General features: G+C 48.7%; 3 protein-coding genes across 6 annotated transcripts in view; 2 read left to right on the plus strand and 1 right to left on the minus strand.

Moving 5' to 3' along the window:
- Positions 1 to 4,822, minus strand: LOC122373831 (keratin-associated protein 19-2-like). 2 transcript variants are annotated; one of them, XR_006255116.1, is made up of 2 exons: positions 4,672 to 4,822; positions 1 to 734 (listed from the first exon to the last, which is right to left on the minus strand). XR_006255116.1 is itself a non-coding variant. In XM_043352206.1 (2 exons), exons 1-2 carry the CDS (start codon positions 1,034 to 1,036, stop codon positions 404 to 406), a joined length of 480 nt encoding a protein of 159 aa, XP_043208141.1. In that variant the 5' UTR covers positions 1,037 to 1,082; the 3' UTR covers positions 1 to 403. The 2 variants fall into 2 exon arrangements, 1 of the variants encoding a protein (XP_043208141.1); XM_043352206.1 differs by lacking the exon at positions 4,672 to 4,822 and adding an exon at positions 888 to 1,082.
- LOC122373830 (TATA-binding protein-associated factor 2N-like) lies at positions 1,918 to 3,623 on the plus strand. Its single transcript, XM_043352205.1, has 3 exons — positions 1,918 to 2,140; positions 2,750 to 2,926; positions 3,085 to 3,623. The coding sequence occupies exons 1-3, from the start codon at positions 2,130 to 2,132 to the stop codon at positions 3,416 to 3,418; spliced, it is 522 nt and encodes a 173-aa protein (XP_043208140.1). The 5' UTR covers positions 1,918 to 2,129; the 3' UTR covers positions 3,419 to 3,623.
- LOC122373829 overlaps positions 3,716 to 20,380 on the plus strand; it is a 24,733-nt gene continuing 8,068 nt past the window's right edge. The window contains exon 1 of one of the 3 annotated variants that reach the window (XM_043352203.1): positions 3,716 to 4,196. Coding sequence is in view for 1 of the 3 variants with exons in the window: in XM_043352202.1 (XP_043208137.1) it covers positions 17,030 to 17,043 (14 nt within the window). In the remaining 2 variants the exon portion in view is untranslated. Of the gene's footprint in view, positions 4,197 to 16,745; positions 17,044 to 20,380 lie in introns of those variants that run through there. The other 2 variants (XM_043352204.1, XM_043352202.1) reach the window with 2 other exon arrangements.

Genomic DNA, 20,380 nt, shown 5'->3' on the forward strand with positions numbered 1-20,380 from the left:
CACCAGCTACGGATTAGCTACTGGTGTTACCATGGGCATTGGGCAGCCTGAGCCTTGAGCCTAGTCTCTCACGGGGCACTGCATGGTCACTCAGGAACTGATGCCCTTGGAAACGGGGTATATCATTCGCAGATGCTTGATAGTCGTATGAAATTCTTATTATATAAGTTTGTCACAGCATATATTCATACGGTGTGAGAAACACAGTTAGCGATAGACACCAAGATACACACAAATGGCGCATCATTCTACACCTCGCGATAGTCGCAGGACGCTTTTGCCCAAATGACCCAACAGAGGTAAAAAAATAAATTTCAAGCATATCCATCAGCGTGTGATTCCATTGTGACACGGTCAGTAGTCAGAAGAGCCAAAACATTCAAGAAATCGCAGCATGCGTATTTCAATAGTATCCACCACTGTAGCCGTCGCCGTACGCCCCAGCACGTCCCCCGAACGCACCCATCCCGCCGTACTGCCGACCGTAGCCGCCGTAGCCGCCGTAGGCTCCACCGCGCCTGCCGAACCCGCCGTAGCCGCGGCTGCCGTAGCCGCGACTGCCGTAGCCGTAGGGAGACCGGTCGTAGCCGCCGTACATTCCACGGTTTCCGTAGCCGCGGTAGGCGCCGTTACCGAAGCCATAGTCGTTGTATCCGTTCATACTGCGTCCGTAGCCTCGGCTGCCCCGACCGTTGCCATAGTAACCACGACGACTGCCGTACTGGCCAGAACCACTGAAAAAGTAGATACACAGATAATAATTATATGTATAGGCACTTTTCTCACAAGCAGTGTATTTTTGTCATAAACGGTTATGCCGATATAATATAAGAAAATAATCTGAAATGTGCCTGAAAAAAGCGCCTAATTTGTGCGGAACAACTCACCGTCCGAAGCCTGCTCCCTGTGAATAGTATCGGTTGGCCTCTGTATCCTGGTCCCCACTGACTGACGATGGAACGGTGTCGTGGTCCTCCTTGTCCTCAGCGGCAGCCGCCATGGCCAGCGTCACAGCCAGAACCACAATCAGCCTCATGGTTCTCTGCTGCAGGTAGCTCGGGACTGAGAGAAGAGATACTGATGCCACTCTGTGCTGATCGGCGGTTCTTATACTCCAAGAACGGTAACCACAGCCTGAGCTTTGAACCGACAGCCGCGAAATGGATGAACTTTATCATCATAATAAAGATGTAACTATGTTGATGTGAAGTTATCTACTGTTTGAGCTAATTGACCGTGCCTGGAAGGAGGATGCATAGGTGTAAACAAGCTTAGGAATGCGTATTCTGCCTACAAAAGTACATAGGTCTCTCATTAATTCGTTTGACGATATGTGTTTTTAGTTGTGAAATGGTTCTACTGTTATCTATGGATCAGTCAATTGAGCTCATCATATTTCCATCAGGAAAGCTTAGTCTCCGGTAACATATACAATAATCTATTGCATATTAACGATGTTTCCAGGAAAACTGCAAAGTATACGGTAACATAAGCACGAGACTGCACAGCTCACTACGGCAATGCGCTTGCAGTCGTTATTGGAAATTTCAATGATGACCTTCACAAACAGAAAGTTACTGCAACTAGCCCTGGAGTGCCTCAACTCCCGGAATGAGCACACTACACGAACAAACGAAGACACGCACGACCGGAGTGCATTTGCCATCGATTTTATTACACCGTTCCAATAACATTCGCAAAAATTGGATTGGTAATTACATTTAAACTGCTGTTGATGGAGTAATTGTGAGTTAATCACCGATATTAACTTAGCAGTTTGACTCTCTGCCAGGGTTGTTAGCAGGCTGTATGAGTCTTGACAAAGGCGGGGAAGCTACATGTGTCGTCTATTTACCCATGGGTAAATAGACGGGTAAATAGAATGCATTCTAACATGAAACACCGACCATATTCAAGGTTAAACGATATTCGTAGTCACCCGCTTCTGGAGTAATGTTTTCTAACTCTCAACATCTTGCTTGGTTTCCTTAAATACACAAGAAGACCTGTCGCGTAAAAGGTTCGAGTCAAATGAAGTGTTCAGAATACACAACAGATCACTCAAGTTCAAGAAAAAAATCAAAAGTCCGTGCCGACGCGCTGACGCATCAAATATTCGACTCTAAACTATGCCAGGAAGGTACTAACTACTAATCCAGACGTTCCCAATAGGATGAAAAATGAAGAAGGCCCGGTCCCTTGCAAAATGCCCTATTTAGGTATAGTCGACTACAGAATAATGTTCTTCTCCTCAGAAGCTATCAGTTGACCGGAGCGCTAAGTTGTGCCGTTTATCACGCAATTAAGCGTGTCGATTGTGGGCGTTGGGACAAAGCTATAATTTGTGAACTCAGCCCGTGTGATGCGGCACAGCCTACCACTCCAGGCAAATAATTGCATGTGAAAAGTGAAACATCATTCTGTGGTCGACTATACATAGTCTTTGACTCCGGGAAGCTCCTTATATAAAACATTCAAGCCAAAAATCAAAATTAGAGTGAAACAAAGACAGCAACGTAGGTAACCATCTTACAGCAGACAAGATCACCTTTTGGGGTCTGATCCTTTCCCAGATGATAAAGTCGGAGACGAGACACTTCAACCCTCCCATAGTTATAATTTCATGTATGTAGACCGGGAACATAGGATACATTTCGCGGCTGTCGGTTCAAAGCTCAGGCTGTGGTCACCGTTCTTGGAGTATAAGAACCGCCGATCAGCACAGAGTGGCATCAGTGTCTCTTCCCAGTCCCGAGCTATACCTGCAGCAGAGAACCATGAGGCTGATTGTGGTTCTGGCTGTGACGCTGGCCCTGGCGGCTGCCGCTGAGGACAAGGAGGACCACGACACCGCCCCATCGTCAGTCAGTGGGGACCAGGATACAGAGGCCAACAGATACTATTCGCAGGGAGCCGGCTTCGGACGGTGAGTTTTTTTCGCCCAAATTAGGTGCCTTTTTCTTTTTTTCAAGCACATGTCAGAATAATCATCAATGGTATTAGCCATTAGGCAGGTACTTTCATTTATAACAAAATGCACATTCTATAAAAATGCGTGTATGACAATGTATCCACTTTTTTCAGTGGTTATCCTGGCCAGTACGGCGGACGTCGTGGTTACTATGGCAACGGCCGTGGCAGCCGAGGATACGGACGCAGTATGAACGGATACAACGACTATGGCTTCGGTAACGGCGCCTACCGCGGCTACGGAAACCGTGGAATGTACGGCGGCTACGACCGGTCTCCCTACGGCTACGGCAACCGCGGCTACGGCAGCCGTGGCTACGGCGCGTTCGGCAGGCGCGGTGGAGCTTACGGCGGCTACGGCGGCTACGGCGGGCAGTACGGCGGGATGGGTGCGTTTGGGGGACGTGCTGGGGCGTACGGCGGCGGCTACAGTGGTGGATACTATTGAGGTTCCCATGTCTACAGCACGAATCACACGAACTACATCTTGAAAGGCATTGTTTAAGTCTATCCTGTTCTACCATTGGTTATCTCTTTGTGACAGCGTCATTGGCTGCACTTGCGTACGAAAGTGCAAACACGACTTAATGCCATTGCATGATTCGCGTTAGCATGATGCAAGTACGTATGGAAATACATTTCTAATGCACGAATGGTGGTGTAATGCAGACGGGATAATCAAAGACTGTGTCAGCTTGTTGCCTGTTGTCACAATCAAGGTCTTCTTTTGCGCTTCTTCATAAACAAGCAAAGTACGTTCGCTGTCCCTCTTAGCCTCTTTTCACATGCAACATATTCTTCAAAGTTTCTATCTTTTCTGCAATTTGTAGTGCACCTAATCATTTTTTCATAACCTATTCTCGGTCTTCTGTTCTTCCTGTCTACCGCCCCGCATGTTCCATCCCTTTAACAGCTCATGTTCGGGCCATCCCAGCCGTGCAAACTGCCATTATACCATACCACCCTACCCTACCGTCGCGGCGCCTCCGCAGCCCGCCGCTCTCCCTCGCTCCCCTCCTCTCTCCCAGCTCGCTCGCTCTCCTGTCGTTCCAGCCGTCAGTAGCCGACCTGACCCAGTGGTGAAGTGTGGTGCCAGCCGGCTCTCACGAGAGCTCCGTTCAGTGCAGTGAGGCGCGGGTCACAGCGGTCGGTCGGAGCCGCCAGCGAACTAGCCGAGCACGGGTCGCTAGATTTGCTACGCAAAGGATAAAACAGAAAACAGGCAGGTATGTTGACAGGGCATATGAGTACCCATGGATCCCCTCCCCCCCCCTGTTCATTTTCAATTTCAAACGAACATAAAAATTTGCATTTATACGAAGGGTAATCCTGCAGCCGAAGCAAGACTTCCTTGCTATTATGACCTGACATGACCGAGGATGTGACATTGGCTGCCGACCATCATTCAATTGCTGCATTCTTCACATTCACAATAGGCGTTTTCACGGTGGCCATCTAGTAAGCACGCATTTGGTGCAGATTAGGTGAAGATTCGGTGCAGATTTGGTCAACTTATGTTCAGTGTGTTTCTTAGAAGCTATGAAGCTGGGCTGCACCGATGCTTATATGCCTCATTTTTCACATTATCAGACATCATTTTCCATAATACACTTAAATAAATTCATGATACGAAGATATCTATTGTAAAAAAGATTTACTGTTAACGCCAGACCCCTTGAGACCCTAATTTTTCGCGATTACTTTTAAATGCGTGAAGGAATTTCAACCAAGCTCAGGACATGGCCGTTTCAAGACAGGCCGAAACTTTTACAATTTAGATATTTTATCGCCATTTCAATATTTCAGGCACTTGTCATTGACTCGTAATGTTAACTGTTTTTCCATCCTGGATAGAGGCTTTCTACGTCATATCAGTCCCACGCACAAGGGGGAAAAGCTCAAATTATTGAGCGCTCAAAATATTGAGCGTGTGACGTCAGAGGCTCCCATAGGCGTAATGCTGAGGGCTCAAAAAATTGAGCCGTTTCAGGAACACGTTTTGCAAAAGCAACTCGCAACACCTAGGGAGAAATGGCAACACCCTAGGAGAATCACTAATGATGCAAAACAGATTAGGCTTTCATATTTTTCACTGCTCAAGCTTCAATGATTGGGGGAACACCAATTTCTAGGTCGAAATCTTACGGCATACCAGGATGCCTTAAAAACAGGCCAATATTTATGTCGAAATAAAAGTTATTTTTTGTCCATTCACGTTTTTTACTAGGGTTCTGTTGGAAAGAGCATTTTTCATACTACCCAAAATGATTGCGACTCAATTTCACATCACCCATATCGGAGAATATTTTTCATTTGGCGGCGCCGTTTGTTTATTTCGTCGCGACGTCTCCGGTCGCGTGGTTGTTGTCGTCCTTGTGTTGAAGGTAAGTTTTTATCGTTTTAGTTATACTTAGATGTTAAAAGGTACACTGAAAAGTTTGAATATGCTGTGATTTTAAATTTGGAAACACGTAAACGTCAATCAACTCACGTTTTCCTCGATTTGCGTGCAGATAAGTAACTGTCGACGAAAGTGGCGCCATCCGATATGATGTTTTGAGGGAAAGAGACACAACATATTTACGTGAAAATTTTTGTTTTTTAGTGGTCTAAGTGCTTCAAAGAGGCTGTGAATGTTTTCTTCACACAATTTTTCATTAGGTATGATGAAGTAAAAGGTAGTTTCAGTCTTAACTTTAATATAATTGACATTAAAACATATGATAGTCCACTGCTATCAGTGATTGAGTACCTTGATATTTGGCATTTCTTATTAATTTGAATGTATTCTCTATCCATATGTCCTGATAGTAAGTGACAATACTCTGCCAATATGTTTCCATAGTTTTCACATTCATTTTCCAGTCCTCAACATAACATCACAATTTATAATCAACAAAACTCAACTCCTTCGTTACTTCGCAACACTGACAGCATGACAGACTGACAGTCAACTATTGTGTGTGTGAATGCTGAAACAGGATAGCCACTTTGCTGACTGGCTCATTTGAAATAAGATAAAAATGATCCTTTATATCATTTCCATCTGGAGGATCGGAGTCAACGGAAAAGGAAGGCCACTTTCAAGCCTGAAGGTCTAGGCTGCCAGACGCCAGTTGGCAGTCACCACCAAATTTATAATAGATTAATTCATTATTATACTTTGAGACCCTTAGGTCACTGGATCGACATCACATTTTCAGTTTCAATATAGTAAAGGTTTTTATTTGTATGATGTGAAATATTTTCCTGAATCAGAATTTAATTATCCCTAGGTACCTGGTAGAGGTTTCGGATTTAATGCTCATTGTTGGTGTGCAGTCAGGATTTTTTGACAGGTCCAGATAGGGAATCCTGAGCAATTTTATAGTAAAGTGGTCTCCTTATAATCACCACACATTTTATCAAAAGCATTTGTAGAATTCATTCAAGGAAGAATTTTATCAATGTTGCACCCATTTCTTAGACGACCTAGGCTGCATCTTTTTTTAGTTCCTGTTGTATGACATATTTTCCATTTTGTTCCACTGCATAAAGAAAAAAAATCGTTTGAGATCACCAAACAGCTTTTCTTTTTCTGGCAGGTCTGCACAACCAAGTGGTCGCTGGCGAGGACGTCGGCCGTCCCTGTGGGTAAGGTCATCTGCTCAGCCTTTGTGGAGATCAGCAAGACGTCACCAAGATGAAGACTTCGCTGGAGCAGAAGCCGCTGACCCGTGTCCGATCGGGCAGGTCATGCTCGACGGCACGAGCCACAACTTGAACGACTCGGTGACATCAACAACATGGTGGAGCAGGTGAATGAGTTTGGCGACGTGTTGTGCGACTGCAAGAAGGGTTGTCTGCGTGTTCTGGCCGGCGGAGCGGCGACGCTGCGCAGTCTGTGCTGGTGGTGAGCAGCTGGCCGTGGTGACCGCGCGCGCCCACATGCGCCGACAACCTGTGCGGCTTCGACGGCCCCGGGACAGCCCGATGCCGCCCACTATGCGACGCCGACCGCGCACTGTCCGCACGGCCACATGGAGGTGTGCCCGCGCCTTTTGCCCGCACGCCGCTACCTCGCAGCTGGTCTGCAACCACGCCGTCGCCGCCTGTAGCCCGATAACAAAACGGCTGTCTGATAATGCCGCGTGTTCTTTGTGATGTTGCTACTGTGATGGCTGCTACTGCTGGTCTGAGACTCGATGTTTCCATTCGTCTTTTACATGTTAAGGATTTGATAATGATAAGCTTAGTCCGAGCTTAGGTCGTTTATATAATTTGTTGTATAGCATATCTTGGATCAAAGCAGTACGACACTGCCTCCTGCTTTTGTGATGTATGCTGGCAAGACGCAGGTTCCGGTCGCAGGTCACCCGGTTCCAATGTGGTCGGGCTGGCATGCGATAATGTGATGTTGTTTTGCTCGTCTCTGTGTTCCACACTTGATGATGTTTGTGAATATAACCCACATTGTATAGTATTTTTGTTTGTTTGCGGCCGATGGCCTTGTAAGTTGTAACCGTGGCAATACAGTTTTTCCTGTGTAATTCTCCAATATTCAAGCGTGGGTGGATATCTTTCTGTAATCACGTATTCCCTTCTCCCAGTACAGTCAGAAAATATCAATACAGTATTCATACGGATTATTCAAGCCCTGTATGACTATTTGAGGTGTGCCGAATCCGAAAGGCGACCGATAAAACTACTAGCGGAAAATGTGACATGATGCCATGGGTTTGTGAAAAGTTTAGGTACCACGTAGCATTCAACTTCCTGCATTTCTGTTTCAACTCAGTTTAACGTATTTCAACGAACATAACATCAAAAATGGCAGCCAGTACCGGCTCCACCTGTCACGGAGAAGGCTCAATAAATTGAGTGTAGATGCTGGCCGGCACTCAATTTTTTGAGCGCCAGCTGACTGTCGTCTGTCGTGGCGCTCAATTTATTGAGTATCGCGGTCCCGAACGACAAGTGGCGCTCAAAAAGTTGAGCGTCTTTAGGGCATTTTCTTTCCAAAAACACCGATATAAATTATCACGGCGAGTGTTCGAGAAGAAACCTGGTTGCTCTCTCTTGCCATTGATACCTTATTTGGATACGATATTTGCCGTAGTGTGACGCTAGAGGCATTGTAAAATACCATCGTTTCGCCTATTCCTTCATAATGGGGCCCGCTCAATTTTTTGAGCGCTCAATTTTTTGAGCTTTTCCCCCTTGTGCGTGGGACTGATATGACATTAGGCTCCGCCCACGACTGCGGCATTGACCCGTGCCCATCAGCGACCTCTGTACAAACGACACCCCTGCCATCTGTGAAGGACTATGAATTTCGCTGACGCTTCACGTGCTATGAGTCAATTGCAGCAGACGGTCAAGTAAATGTTAGGCTCTTGTTGACTCTTGTATATAGGACCAAGAGGACCATCACTCCTCAACCTACTACTCAGTCGTGCTTCGAACAAACGTTAACGATTCCTAACAAATACGATTTTCGATGTAGGGTATCTGTTTGAAATACGAGCGAGCCGTATGATGTGAAGCTCAGGCAATTAACTTATTATTGCGTTGTTCGATGGTTGCATAGCGATGTACAAATCGGCAGCTACTTGGTGACATCCGACATCCCATTATCGCATTATCTGCAACGCCATAGGCTTTACATACAGGTGAATATTTCCTAACCTTATGTCAGTTATATCAGTCGGTGACACACCAGGGAAATAAGCTAAAATTAGAGCACTCTATTTATTGCTCCCGCTACTTCACCGTCTCCCATAGGGTCCTGTGTTGAGCTGGTGTCGAGGCTCTAAAAATGACGCCGATTTTTGCACCCTTCTCACGAAAACCGCTCGGACCGCCTGGAAACCAATTGTTCCGCTCTAAAAATTTCATGATCGACGGGAAAATGAATGAGGAAAAGATTGGTCCTGAAATAATTCTGAACTCCCTGTAGAACATATCGAAATATGGCTGCAAACTAGGAGCATGTCAAAATCGACAAAACAATACAAATAAACTTACAGGGATTTTTTTATTTTCCATGCATCTGTGTATGAAATCAGTCGGTTTTTCGGAAAGATCATCTTCTGTTTAATAAATAATTCCACAATTGCAATCGAGAAAAAAAAAAAACATTTCCGCTGTGACAACAGTTTTGGCATTGTGCCAGTAGTGTGGCGTGCGCGGTGCTGCGTGGTCGTCGGGACGGATTTGTGAGTATTTTCGGTGTTTTAAATGGTTGATGGCCATTTGAACCAGCTTCATATTATTTCCTACAAATTTTTGCATCAAATTATTGCTTTGAAAGACCATTGAAACCCCTTATCTCTTCATGAAACACGATCATATTCATCGTCGACGAAAATGGCGCGGGACTCCATGTGCATTCCGATCGAAATAAATCGTAAATTAGATAATATTCGATGATAAGTATCATATTCTAGTGACACATTTTCATAAAATAAGGCATAAACTTTGCAAGGAAGTCAACATTGGATAATTGGATTCTTATTTTGCTCACATATCCTTGTAGTAGTCAAATGGCTCAGTTGTTAGATAGATGTAAGCATATGTTTTGGCTTGATGTTTGCTGTGAAACCACCCAGCCACTTGCTGGTTGAGTGGTTTTCTGATAATTACCTGATAATCATTTCTCCTTTTCCTTAAAAGAAACTAAAATTCCTTTCAAAGTAATCCATTTTAAGGAAAGGCGGCTTGCTCATTGGCATTTCATGTTCTTGTTTTGTTATTGCTGGCAGTATTTTGATACAATATTGCAATATGAATTTTTTGCAATAATAAAACCTAAGACAAACTTAGTTAATGCGTCAAACACCCAACAGAAAGATTGTGAGTCCTTGTGACGTGAAGTAGAATATTCTATGAATGTGTTATATAGAATATGCCAAATATTAAATTAATAATTATTTGATACTGATACCTGAGCAGGTGAATTATGCCACAATATAATTTCATTTTCTGGTTTTGAAATAGCCGGCAGTATTTTACTTCAACAAATGTAATATACATAGAATACATGTTGTTATGTTACCTATGTTAAAAGTTTAATAACAGCCAACAGAAGGAGCTGTTTCAGCAGATAATGTTTGTACCTTATGCATTACCTTTCTTTTCTGCAGGACCATGCTTCCGCTGGGTGGTCGACATTTGCCTCCTGAAGAAGTTGAGCAACATGAAGACCACCAGATGAGGTGTCTGCAGTTCATGTGGAACTCTGCAGACTACAAGTGTTATGTCAACCACAACCAAAGTGCTGTGATCATGGAGGCATGAACCTCATGACAACACTTCAGATTTGCAGTTGAACCAAAGTGTGATTCAAAACACCTGTGGCATCTCACTCAATGTGTGAACAGTGTGATTATTGTGCAGTGTTCAGCTGCAACTAAGACATTTATTAGTGACTTGTTTTGCAATTAACCACCAAAAGCATTTTTTGGGCTGGCTGCTGTAATTTGGTTGTGCACTGCGCAATAGTGGTACTGTTTTGTCACTTGTCAAGTTGTCAGTTGTGCATGTTGCATGTTTCTCTTCCCTTGGCCCTCATTATCAGTTAAGTGGTGAATTGGCATCACTCAGTCTCCTCAGATCTCCATTGACTGTCTGTCAACCACCTAACTTGAGATGGTATTTGCTAATAGTGTCAGAAAAGAAGTGATTGTAGACATTTTTAGGAATATGAGCTCCGTTTCATGCGTGTTCCAGTGGTCATTTTGTCACATGTCCCATAGTGTAATAAATGGAAACCAGACTTGTGACAGCTCAAGAAAAAAGTGAGCTCGCTCAGCTCAACTCCGTTTTATCCGCTCCCGCTCAGCTCCCGCTCAGTTTAACACGGCTCAGCTCAGCTCACGCTCCGCTCAAACCGGCTGTGCTCCGCTCACGCTCAGCTCAGCTCAGCTCAGTTTCCGCTCAGCTCAGCTCAGCTCAGTTTCCGCTCAGCTCAGCTCAGCTCAGCTTCCGCTCAGCTCAGCTCAGCTCAGTTTCCGCTCAGCTCAGCTCAGCTCAGTTTCCGCTCAGCTCAGTTTCCGCTCAGCTCAGCTCAGTTTCCGCTCAGCTCAGCTCAGTTTCCGCTCAGCTCAGCTCAGTTTCCGCTCAGCTCAGCTCAGTTCCCGTTCAGCTCAGCTCAGTTTCCGCTCAATTCAGCTTAGCTCAGTTTACGCTCAGTTAAATTCACGCTTGGATCCTTCAGTCGTTCTTTTTAAATCGGACATGCTTAACCCTCGCCCGTATAGGGGGGGGGGTCGAACGGACCCCCCTCTGTTTTTCGCGAATAACTCGCGTAAAAAGCGGCCGATCGCGACGAAACTTTCAGTACCCTCGCGATAATCAATTTTACACCTATCCTGAAAATTTCATGACCCTGACCCTAATGACCTTTGACCTGTGACCTACTTTTCGAGACCATGTTTGGCCGGAATCGCGATTCGGCGTATGTCGGCTCGCATTAGCCGCGCGTTAGCAGTCTTTTTGTGGTTTCAAGTGTTCAAACATGGGATATGATGTTGCTCCCATGCATTAGGGTGGGTGTCAAGGTCACCGGAAGGTCAGGTCAGGTCATTGACCTTTGATGACCTCGGTTCACTTTTTCGAGTTTTACATGTTTCTAGGCTAGTTTTTGGAGCTGAATTCGAATTTAGCAACCATTTGAACATTTACGAAGCAGTTTTGGTGCCTTCGTAACATGTTACGAAGCTGTCAGAGGCTACTACGAATACCCGGCAAAATCCTTACTGGTTGACCTGACCTGACCCGACCTGGCCTCAATGCATAAAGACATCATCAGTGATCATAACTAACATGATATTCGTGATCAGCACCCCGAAAAACCCCATAGCAGCCACGTTTTACGACGTTCTAACAGGTCCCGATTTTCCCGACTTTTGGGTCATTGACCTGACCTGGAAGGTCAACCGATAACCTAGGACCTTAAAATTTGGTATCATCGGCTTCCTCTCGTCGCGGGCAGCACGCTCGTTTTTTCCGCGAAGCTCTAGCTCGATCAGGGACGAAACGGCAAGGGGGGTCCAACGGACCCCCGCCCCCTTATACGTTCGCGGCTGGAAAAACACCAATACGGGCGAGGGTTAAAAAACAGACCAACTCTTGGCGCATAAGTAAGTCTCCTCTAACAAGGAGCGAGGCAACTTACACAATGGGCAAAAGAGATAAGCTCATTAAGACCTTGAGACTTTGCGAGTCGTGCGTCTACTTGGACTCAGACTGTAGGGATCATCTATGCGATTTGTCATCTATGCGATTCGTCATCTATGCGATTTGTCATTTCATGTTGTCATTCTCATTTATATTGTCACCGCTTTATTAATCAATCTGTTATCTGTTGCCAATTGCGCGTCAAGTTTGTTTGTCATTTGTAAACCGGCCTGCCGCTGGCCTCAACCTTCCTGCTAACCGCTGTGCCATACGCTATAGAACGTGTCGTGCAAAGGTCACGGCGGCACCCCTGAGGCGGCCGCTGCCCGTACGTTTAGGAGCCCATTGTCGTGACGTCATGACTGTGGACAAAGGTCGCGGTAGGGGCTCTCCCGGCAGCCGGACGGTGACTCATACGTTGAGCTTGTCTCTCGCCGCGCCTGCGGGCATATTGGTAGTACTAGGGACGGCCAGCATGTGACCGCGGTTTTCGGCGACATTGTCAATTCGTTTCTCGACTCTGCTGTTCGCTACAAGACAAATACACATAGAAAACGGCTCGGGCATTTGGAGAAGAGCGGCTACTCTGAGGCGAGGGAAGAACACGGAGATTCACACAAACGACCTGACTAGGTTGCACTGGCCACAGTCGACCGAGGTGGGCTTCTGCGCCCTTAAAGACGCCTCTGACTGGCCATTGCGCTGACACCCTGGTCGGACCACGGTCATTGATCGGACCCTGCCACTGGTTCGTGCTCAGGCTGCCTTAGCGGGTAGACCTGCTCGACCAGACGCCCCACTGGTGGGCGAGTGCTCGGTTCCGACTTTCACCGCCGGTCCAACAGCGTTCTGCTGGTTCCCGCCGATCCGGTTACGACACCGCAAGTGCCGTACCGACTCGGGCGTCCCAGGTGGGCGTAACGGTTACCACACCAGTTCGCGACCCCCAGGCTCTGTCAGCCGTCGTACGGCTCTCGGACGGACACTCTAATAGATCAGCCACAGATCAATAGATTGTCACAGACCGTCCGTCCAGCCACGCGCTACCCACAACGCAGTACGACAATTGGTGACCCCGACGTGATCTCCGTCGTTCGACCTTAGCCTCTCGTCATGCCTGCGGACAGCGCACAGTCCGGCGCCGCAGCTCAAGACCCAGCCAGCGTTCCAGCTTCAGCCTCTGAGTCAACTCATCGGCCCATGGCTAGCTTCCGGCTACCACCATACTCTCCGGAAGAGCCCGACCTGTGGCTACTGCAGGTGCAGTGCGCTTTCGACGTCAGCGGGGTCGACTCCGACGAGCTGAGGTTTAAGCTCCTCGTCGCAAACCTCCCCGCCAACATCGCCGTCCAGGTCAAGGACGTCATCCGGTCATCTCGGTCTTTTGACGTGCTGTGTGCAGCGCTCCAAGCCCGCCTGGCACAGTCACGCGCCGACCGACTACAAGCCCTGCTCGGCCGCCAGCAGCTCGGCGATCAGAAGCCGACGGCGCTGTTGCGCTCAATGCGCAACGAGCTTGCCGCAGCCGGGGACGCCCCGGTTGATACGGAGCTCTTCCGTACCCTATTTCAACAACGGCTACCGCAGCCCGTCCGTGCTGCCCTCGCCCTCCTGCCAGCCGACAGCACGCTTGACGCACTGGCAGAAGCGGCCGACCGGTACCTGGAAGCTAGCGGACCCGACCCACGGCTATCAGCGATCGCGGCACAGCCGTACACACAGCCGGCACTGCCCATCGCTGCTGCAGTGACAGCCCCAGCGTCAGCTGCAACCCCTGCGCTGGACACCGTCATCGCCTCCCTGGTCGCTAAGATGGAGCGCCTGGAGGCCAGTAACCGACGACTCGAGGACGCCGTGCGACGCGACCGCAGCCGTTCCCGGCCGCGCCAGGCGTCTCGCCAGTCTCGCCGCCCGTCACCGGCTCGTCCTTCAACGCCGCCGCACGACGACACGCTGTGTTGGTACCACCAGCGATTCGGCGCCCAAGCGCGCCGATGCAAGTTGCCGTGCTCCTGGATCGCCTCGGAAAACTGAGGCGCCCCGTGCTAATGGCGCAAAGCACGGGCGCCCCTCCTGCCGCGCCACTACTCTTCGTGAGGGACACGGAGACGGACCGGCAATTTCTAGTCGACACCGGGGCGCAGGTCAGCGTGCTGCCTCGCCGCTGCCTGCCCAACGGGTCTACGCTGACCCCTGCTCCTGTCGGCCAGCAGCTCGTCGCGGCAAACGGCTCACCGATCGCGGTGCACGGCACCTGCCTGCTGAACGTCACCTTGAGTCAGCAGCACCGCCTAAAACATCGATTCTTCGTCACTGACGTCACCACACCCATCTTGGGCACCGACTTCCTGGCCGCACATCACCTCGTCGTGGACGTTGCCAACCAGCGTCTCCTGCGGGACGGCACCGTCTGCGCCAGCGCCGAGCGGTCACGGCTGTGCTCCATCGGAGTGCGTCTCGTTCGGGAGCAGGCTGCTGCTCGCTTCGCAGCTGTCCTCGCCCGGTATCCGGATGTGACCTCACCAAAACCTGTACCAACACCGGTGAAGCACAACGTGACGCACCACATCGTCACCAAGGGTCCACCGGTGTACCAGCGGCCACGACGCCTCCCGCCGGAGCGCCTTCAAATCGCACGTGCCGAGTTCAACAAGATGCTCCAGCAAGGCACCATTCGACCGTCCAGCAGCAACAGCAGCAGCAGCAGCAGCAGCAGCAGCAGCAGCAGCAACAGCAGCAACAGCAGCAGCAGCAGCAGCAGCAGAGGCAACAGCAGCAATACCGGCTCCTCACTGCGGCTTCCCGGCGAGTTCTTCATCAGCAGCCAAGCCTCAGCAGCATCACCGGCCGGTTTCGTACAAGACCTGAAGCGCGCCATGTCTCAGGTGCGGCCGACACTCCCACGTCCGGTCCAGCGCGCCACGTACGTCCCGACGGCACTCCAGACGGCGACACACGTCTTCGTGCGCAGGGACTGTCACCGCTACCCGCTGGACGCTCCATACGACGGACCGTTCCCGGTTACCGAAAGGACCACCAAAACCATCACCATCGACCGTCGACAGAAAAAGGAAGTCATCAGCATCGACCGGTGTAAGGCCGCCTTCCTGGAGACGCCAGATGAATCCGGTCATCGACAGCCTGACCTGCCGACTGTGCAGCCGCACGGTACTCAGTCCAGCGGCCCGCCGGCCGCGCCACCGCTCAGCAATGAGCCCAGCGGCCCGGAGCTTCTGATCTACGGTGACGCACCAAATCGCCATGCAGCCGTCGCTCGGGCTGACGCTGCACCATTGCAGCCTCGGCCGATACTACGGACGACCCGCTCCGGCCGCGTCATACGACCTCCGGTAAGATATCGCCATGTCACTTTTGTCCGCGACATGTCTGGCGAGGGGGTACTGTAGGGATCATCTATGCGATTTGTCATCTATGCGATTCGTCATCTATGCGATTTGTCATTTCATGTTGTCATTCTCATTTATATTGTCACCGCTTTATTAATCAATCTGTTATCTGTTGCCAATTGCGCGTCAAGTTTGTTTGTCATTTGTAAACCGGCCTGCCGCTGGCCTCAACCTTCCTGCTAACCGCTGTGCCATACGCTATAGAACGTGTCGTGCAAAGGTCACGGCGGCACCCCTGAGGCGGCCGCTGCCCGTACGTTTAGGAGCCCATTGTCGTGACGTCATGACTGTGGACAAAGGTCGCGGTAGGGGCTCTCCCGGCAGCCGGACGGTGACTCATACGTTGAGCTTGTCTCTCGCCGCGCCTGCGGGCATATTGGTAGTACTAGGGACGGCCAGCATGTGACCGCGGTTTTCGGCGACATTGTCAATTCGTTTCTCGACTCTGCTGTTCGCTACAAGACAAATACACATAGAAAACGGCTCGGGCATTTGGAGAAGAGCGGCTACTCTGAGGCGAGGGAAGAACACGGAGATTCACACAAACGACCTGACTAGGTTGCACTGGCCACAGTCGACCGAGGTGGGCTTCTGCGCCCTTAAAGACGCCTCTGACTGGCCATTGCGCTGACACCCTGGTCGGACCACGGTCATTGATCGGACCCTGCCACTGGTTCGTGCTCAGGCTGCCTTAGCGGGTAGACCTGCTCGACCAGACGCCCCACTGGTGGGCGAGTGCTCGGTTCCGACTTTCACCGCCGGTCCAACAGCGTTCTGCTGGTTCCCGCCGATCCGGTTACGACACCGCAAGTGCCGTACCGACTCGGGCGTCCCAGGTGGGCGTAACGGTTACCACACCAGTTCGCGACCCCCAGGCTCTGTCAGCCGTCGTACGGCTCTCGGACGGACACTCTAATAGATCAGCCACAGATCAATAGATTGTCACAGACCGTCCGTCCAGCCACGCGCTACCCACAACGCAGTACGACAAGACTATAGTTACATGAAATGGACTGTTCTTGGCAGTGTTATCACATGTTATCAGAGTGTGCACCCGCGATGTTAACATAACATATAAGTTCAAAATATACGAACGAAAAAAGTCTGGACGAAAAAGTTTACAGACGAAAAAAAATGTACAGACGAAAAAATGCCAGACGAAGAAAAGTCGGACGAAAATCTGCTAGACGAAAAAAACGCCATGGAATCATCTCAACTAGGCGGTGTTTCACGGCCGAGAGCTGCGCCCACGCCGCCATCCGCTCTTGGCACCCTGCCAGGTGCTGACGTTACATTTTGGGGTAGTGTTGGAACTTGGAGATAAGAGTTTGTTTATATCTCCATGGAAACCCCATTTGACACGTGTGATAGCAGCGTGCTGTTATCAGTGAAACCTTGAGTGAAACCAAACACCACCCTGATCTCAACCAAGGCAATGTCAACACAATTAGAATTCATAGTCGGCGTGTGAATAAGGGAGCTTTTCCCATATTATGGACATCAGAAGGTGAGAGTTCCAGTTAGCGCCTCTGCCCCCAGCCCCACCCCACTTTCAATAGGATATGGTTGCTTAGCCCACATTCAACCAACGAAGAGGAACATTATTTGCTAATTCCTAATTTTAAATATTTTATGCAGAGGTAAGAACCCTTATCGATAAAATTAATTTAAATAACTGCTTAAATAACAAAGTGAAGAATGCTGAATTGTACATTGCGGAGCAGAGTGTCAAGGCGAAGCATCAAAGCCTGACAGTAGGTATTCATCTTGCAGTCAGACTTGAAACTTGAGACTGGCTGTATTAGCCTGTAAATTGGCCAAGACCCTGGTCTTCCAATTTCCATGCAATATGGATGAAATAAATTAAGCTTGATTAGTGATTAATATTGATTTCTTTAGAGTTTTGATATTTTTAAGTGCGATCACGAAGGCAGTGTAATTGCTCACTCCATAGCTAGCTCATAGCTGAAGCATCAAATCCTGAGTTAATTTCCAAGCATGAACTGAAAAGAATTAGAACAAGATCAGCTCAGCTCAGCTAAATCAGCTCAGCTCAATCAGCTCAGCTCAGCTCGCTCAGCTCAGCTCAGCTCAGCTCAATCAGCTCAGCTCAGCTCAGCTCAATCAGCTCAGCTCAGCTCAATCAGCTCAGCTCAATCAGCTCAGCTCAGCTCAGCTCAGCTCAGCTCGCTCAGCTCAATCAGCTCAGCTCAGCTCAGCTCAGCTCAGCTCAGCTCAGCTCAGCTCAGCTCAGCTCAAGCTCATTCAGCTCAGCTCAGCTCAAGCTCATTCAGCTCAGCTCAGACAGCAGCTCAGCTCAATGCATTACTGAGCCGGCTCAGCTCACAGCTCAACAATTTGGCAAAATGTTGAGCCGGCTCATGAGCTGAGCTGATTTTTGAGCCGGCTCAACTGAGCTGATCACAAGTCTGATGGAAACTGTTGTTCCCTTTTGAAGATACCCACTCGCGGATGCAGAAAGCGTTGGGCCTAATTATTAAACGCACCCTCCTATCAGCGACGCACGAAATCGACAAATATCATCCTTTTTTAGAACAGGAGGAAACGAAAACTTGTGAACATAGCTGTACCTACAACAGTGCATAAGGAATTGAAATTCTGGGAGTTTTTGAAATTCGGAGAAACTCAAGTTGTCGACAGGTATGCCCCCTTGCACGTCAAAGACCGCCTAAAAAACAAACGTCTACAAATGAAGGCAGTATTCGTATGTTCGTTGTAATTGCAGCAGCCTAGCAACATGTATTGCGGTCCGATGGCGAATTGCACTCGTGCTCAAAAACTATGCCGGTAACTGCCAATGCACTTAGGTCATAGGTGAGGAGAGGAAGGGTTATGTCATATGTCAACATCATAGAAATGGCTTCATCTGAGCTGTGCCTATTGTACATAATTCAACCAATCTATGCATTTTGTTTCTTGCAATCTACTCATGCTTTCACTCCAGCTTCAGAGTAATCATCCCATATTGTACGTCTTAAGATATTGATTTCTATGGCGGTTTGCAATTACTAGCCACGTCTCACCTCAGTTTGGTGGCCCCGCATCGGCCCACTCGGCCGCTCTAAAATTGACTTGCGGAGGAGGATGGTGGCTTTTATTTTAGCTTCTCCGCCGACTGCGGGGAGCGCCGTCGCCGAGGTAGGAGCAATAATTAGCTTATGTTTGGGACTAATTTCCACGCTTAATTAACATTTTAATGTTATTTTAATTAATTCATGTTAATCCTTGACGCATTCTCTTTCTATTGATACCATCCACCGGTCTGAGAATTACTGCCTTGCTGCGTAAGGGCCGATAAAAGATCACGCTTTTAGGGGTATCTCTTCAACATGGGGCAGGAGCAATAAATAGAGTGCTCTAATTTTAGCTTATTTCCCTGGTATGTCACCAACTGATATGCCATCTGCCCGTCAATATGCAGCTTATAAAAAAAAAATATCAGCGAACATATCAGCATTGTAGAAGCAATGCGCATTGAGCATTTATGACTCCTTAGTCATCATGTCGCTCTCTGGGCACTGTCAGCCAAGACGCTACGCACAACTCCGCCGGCTTTCGGCACCGCTCGACCGTCGCCCGTCCCCGCTCCCGGCCACAGCGAGAGTGACCGCGCGCCGGCCCGAAACCGCCGCAGGCCAAGACCACAGAGGCGGGGCTTAGCTGTGACGTCATAACGTATCACAGACTGACTGGTGATAGCCTCTACACACCGGATGAAAATCTTGCTCGAAATTTAACATTACGAGTCAATGACAAGTGCCTGAAATATTGAAATGGCGATAAAATATCTAAATTGTAAAAGCTTCGGCCTGTCTTGAAACGGCCATGTCCTGAGCTTGGTTGAAATTCCTTAACGCATTTAAAAGTAATCGCGAAAAATTAGGGTCTCAAGGGGTCTGGCGTTAACAGTAGTGCAGATTTGGTCAAAATAGGTGCATTCACCAGATAGCCCGTCGTAAAAACGGCTATTATTACATGCATACAACACTCAAAGTTGTACATACACATGTGCAGATGAGATGCGTGAAATGAACGCCACCATCATGTCTACGAAAGTGACGAAAGAGCCGAGCGTGGCGTAGCGAGGGTGGCGGAGGCTTCCGCACAAACTCCCTTTGGTATAGGAGCGTGAGAACGGTTCTTTACTTTGACAAATCGTGGACGCCTCAAAGCAAGATCGAACCAAATATCTCCGCGCATTGCCCACTAACCCAGTTTTGACCGCCCTCAACACTCTCCATCGCTGACTGTCGTTCGTTTCGGCCGACCTGCCACACGGTCACGACTTGTCGCGTCGACCCGGACCTCCGTCCCAAATTGCCGCAAATCCGCGCAGAAATGGGCAGCCTGGGCTCCAACTAGTGCGTCACGATGGGGCACACATAGGTGACAGACCGTAACGCGATCGCGTCACACACCGTCGCACAGACGCATGCGCGTGAGAACTGTGTGTAAATATGTGTCACCCTTTTATATGTAGCATGAAAAAATATATATTGTAGGTATGTAGGGAAAGGTGGGGTAAGACGGCCCAGCGGGGCAAGACGGACCACCAGCCCTCCCGGCTGAACCGCTGCTGGTATCTACTGCTTTATGCACTCACTATGTTTGTTTTCCTTCGTATAGCAATGGCCACCTTGAGCTCATGCTGCTAGGATGCATAGCCTTTGAGTTATTGAGAAAAATGTTGTTTTTCGTCAAACCGATCTAATATAAGAGGTCTACGGGTGATTCAATTACGGCGCCTTTCTTGCATGATTAGTTTCTATTTTGCACTTAACTGTGAAGAACAAAGTTATAAACTTAGTTATAGTCACACTTTA

This window comes from Amphibalanus amphitrite, unplaced genomic scaffold, assembly GCF_019059575.1.
Source record: "Amphibalanus amphitrite isolate SeventyFive unplaced genomic scaffold, NRLGWU_Aamphi_draft 001558F_arrow, whole genome shotgun sequence".
Taxonomy (NCBI): domain Eukaryota; kingdom Metazoa; phylum Arthropoda; class Thecostraca; order Balanomorpha; family Balanidae; genus Amphibalanus; species Amphibalanus amphitrite.

Coding starts and splice junctions, on each gene's coding strand:
- LOC122373830 (XM_043352205.1), top strand. Junction 2,927..3,084: donor CAGGGAGCCGGCTTCGGACG/GTGAGTTTTTTT, acceptor CACTTTTTTCAG/TGGTTATCCTGGCCAGTACG.
- LOC122373831 (XM_043352206.1), bottom strand. CDS start 1,036: ATGAGGCTGATTGTGGTTCTGGCTGTGACGCTGGCCATGGCGGCTGCC. Junction 735..887: donor CAGGGAGCAGGCTTCGGACG/GTGAGTTGTTCC, acceptor CTACTTTTTCAG/TGGTTCTGGCCAGTACGGCA.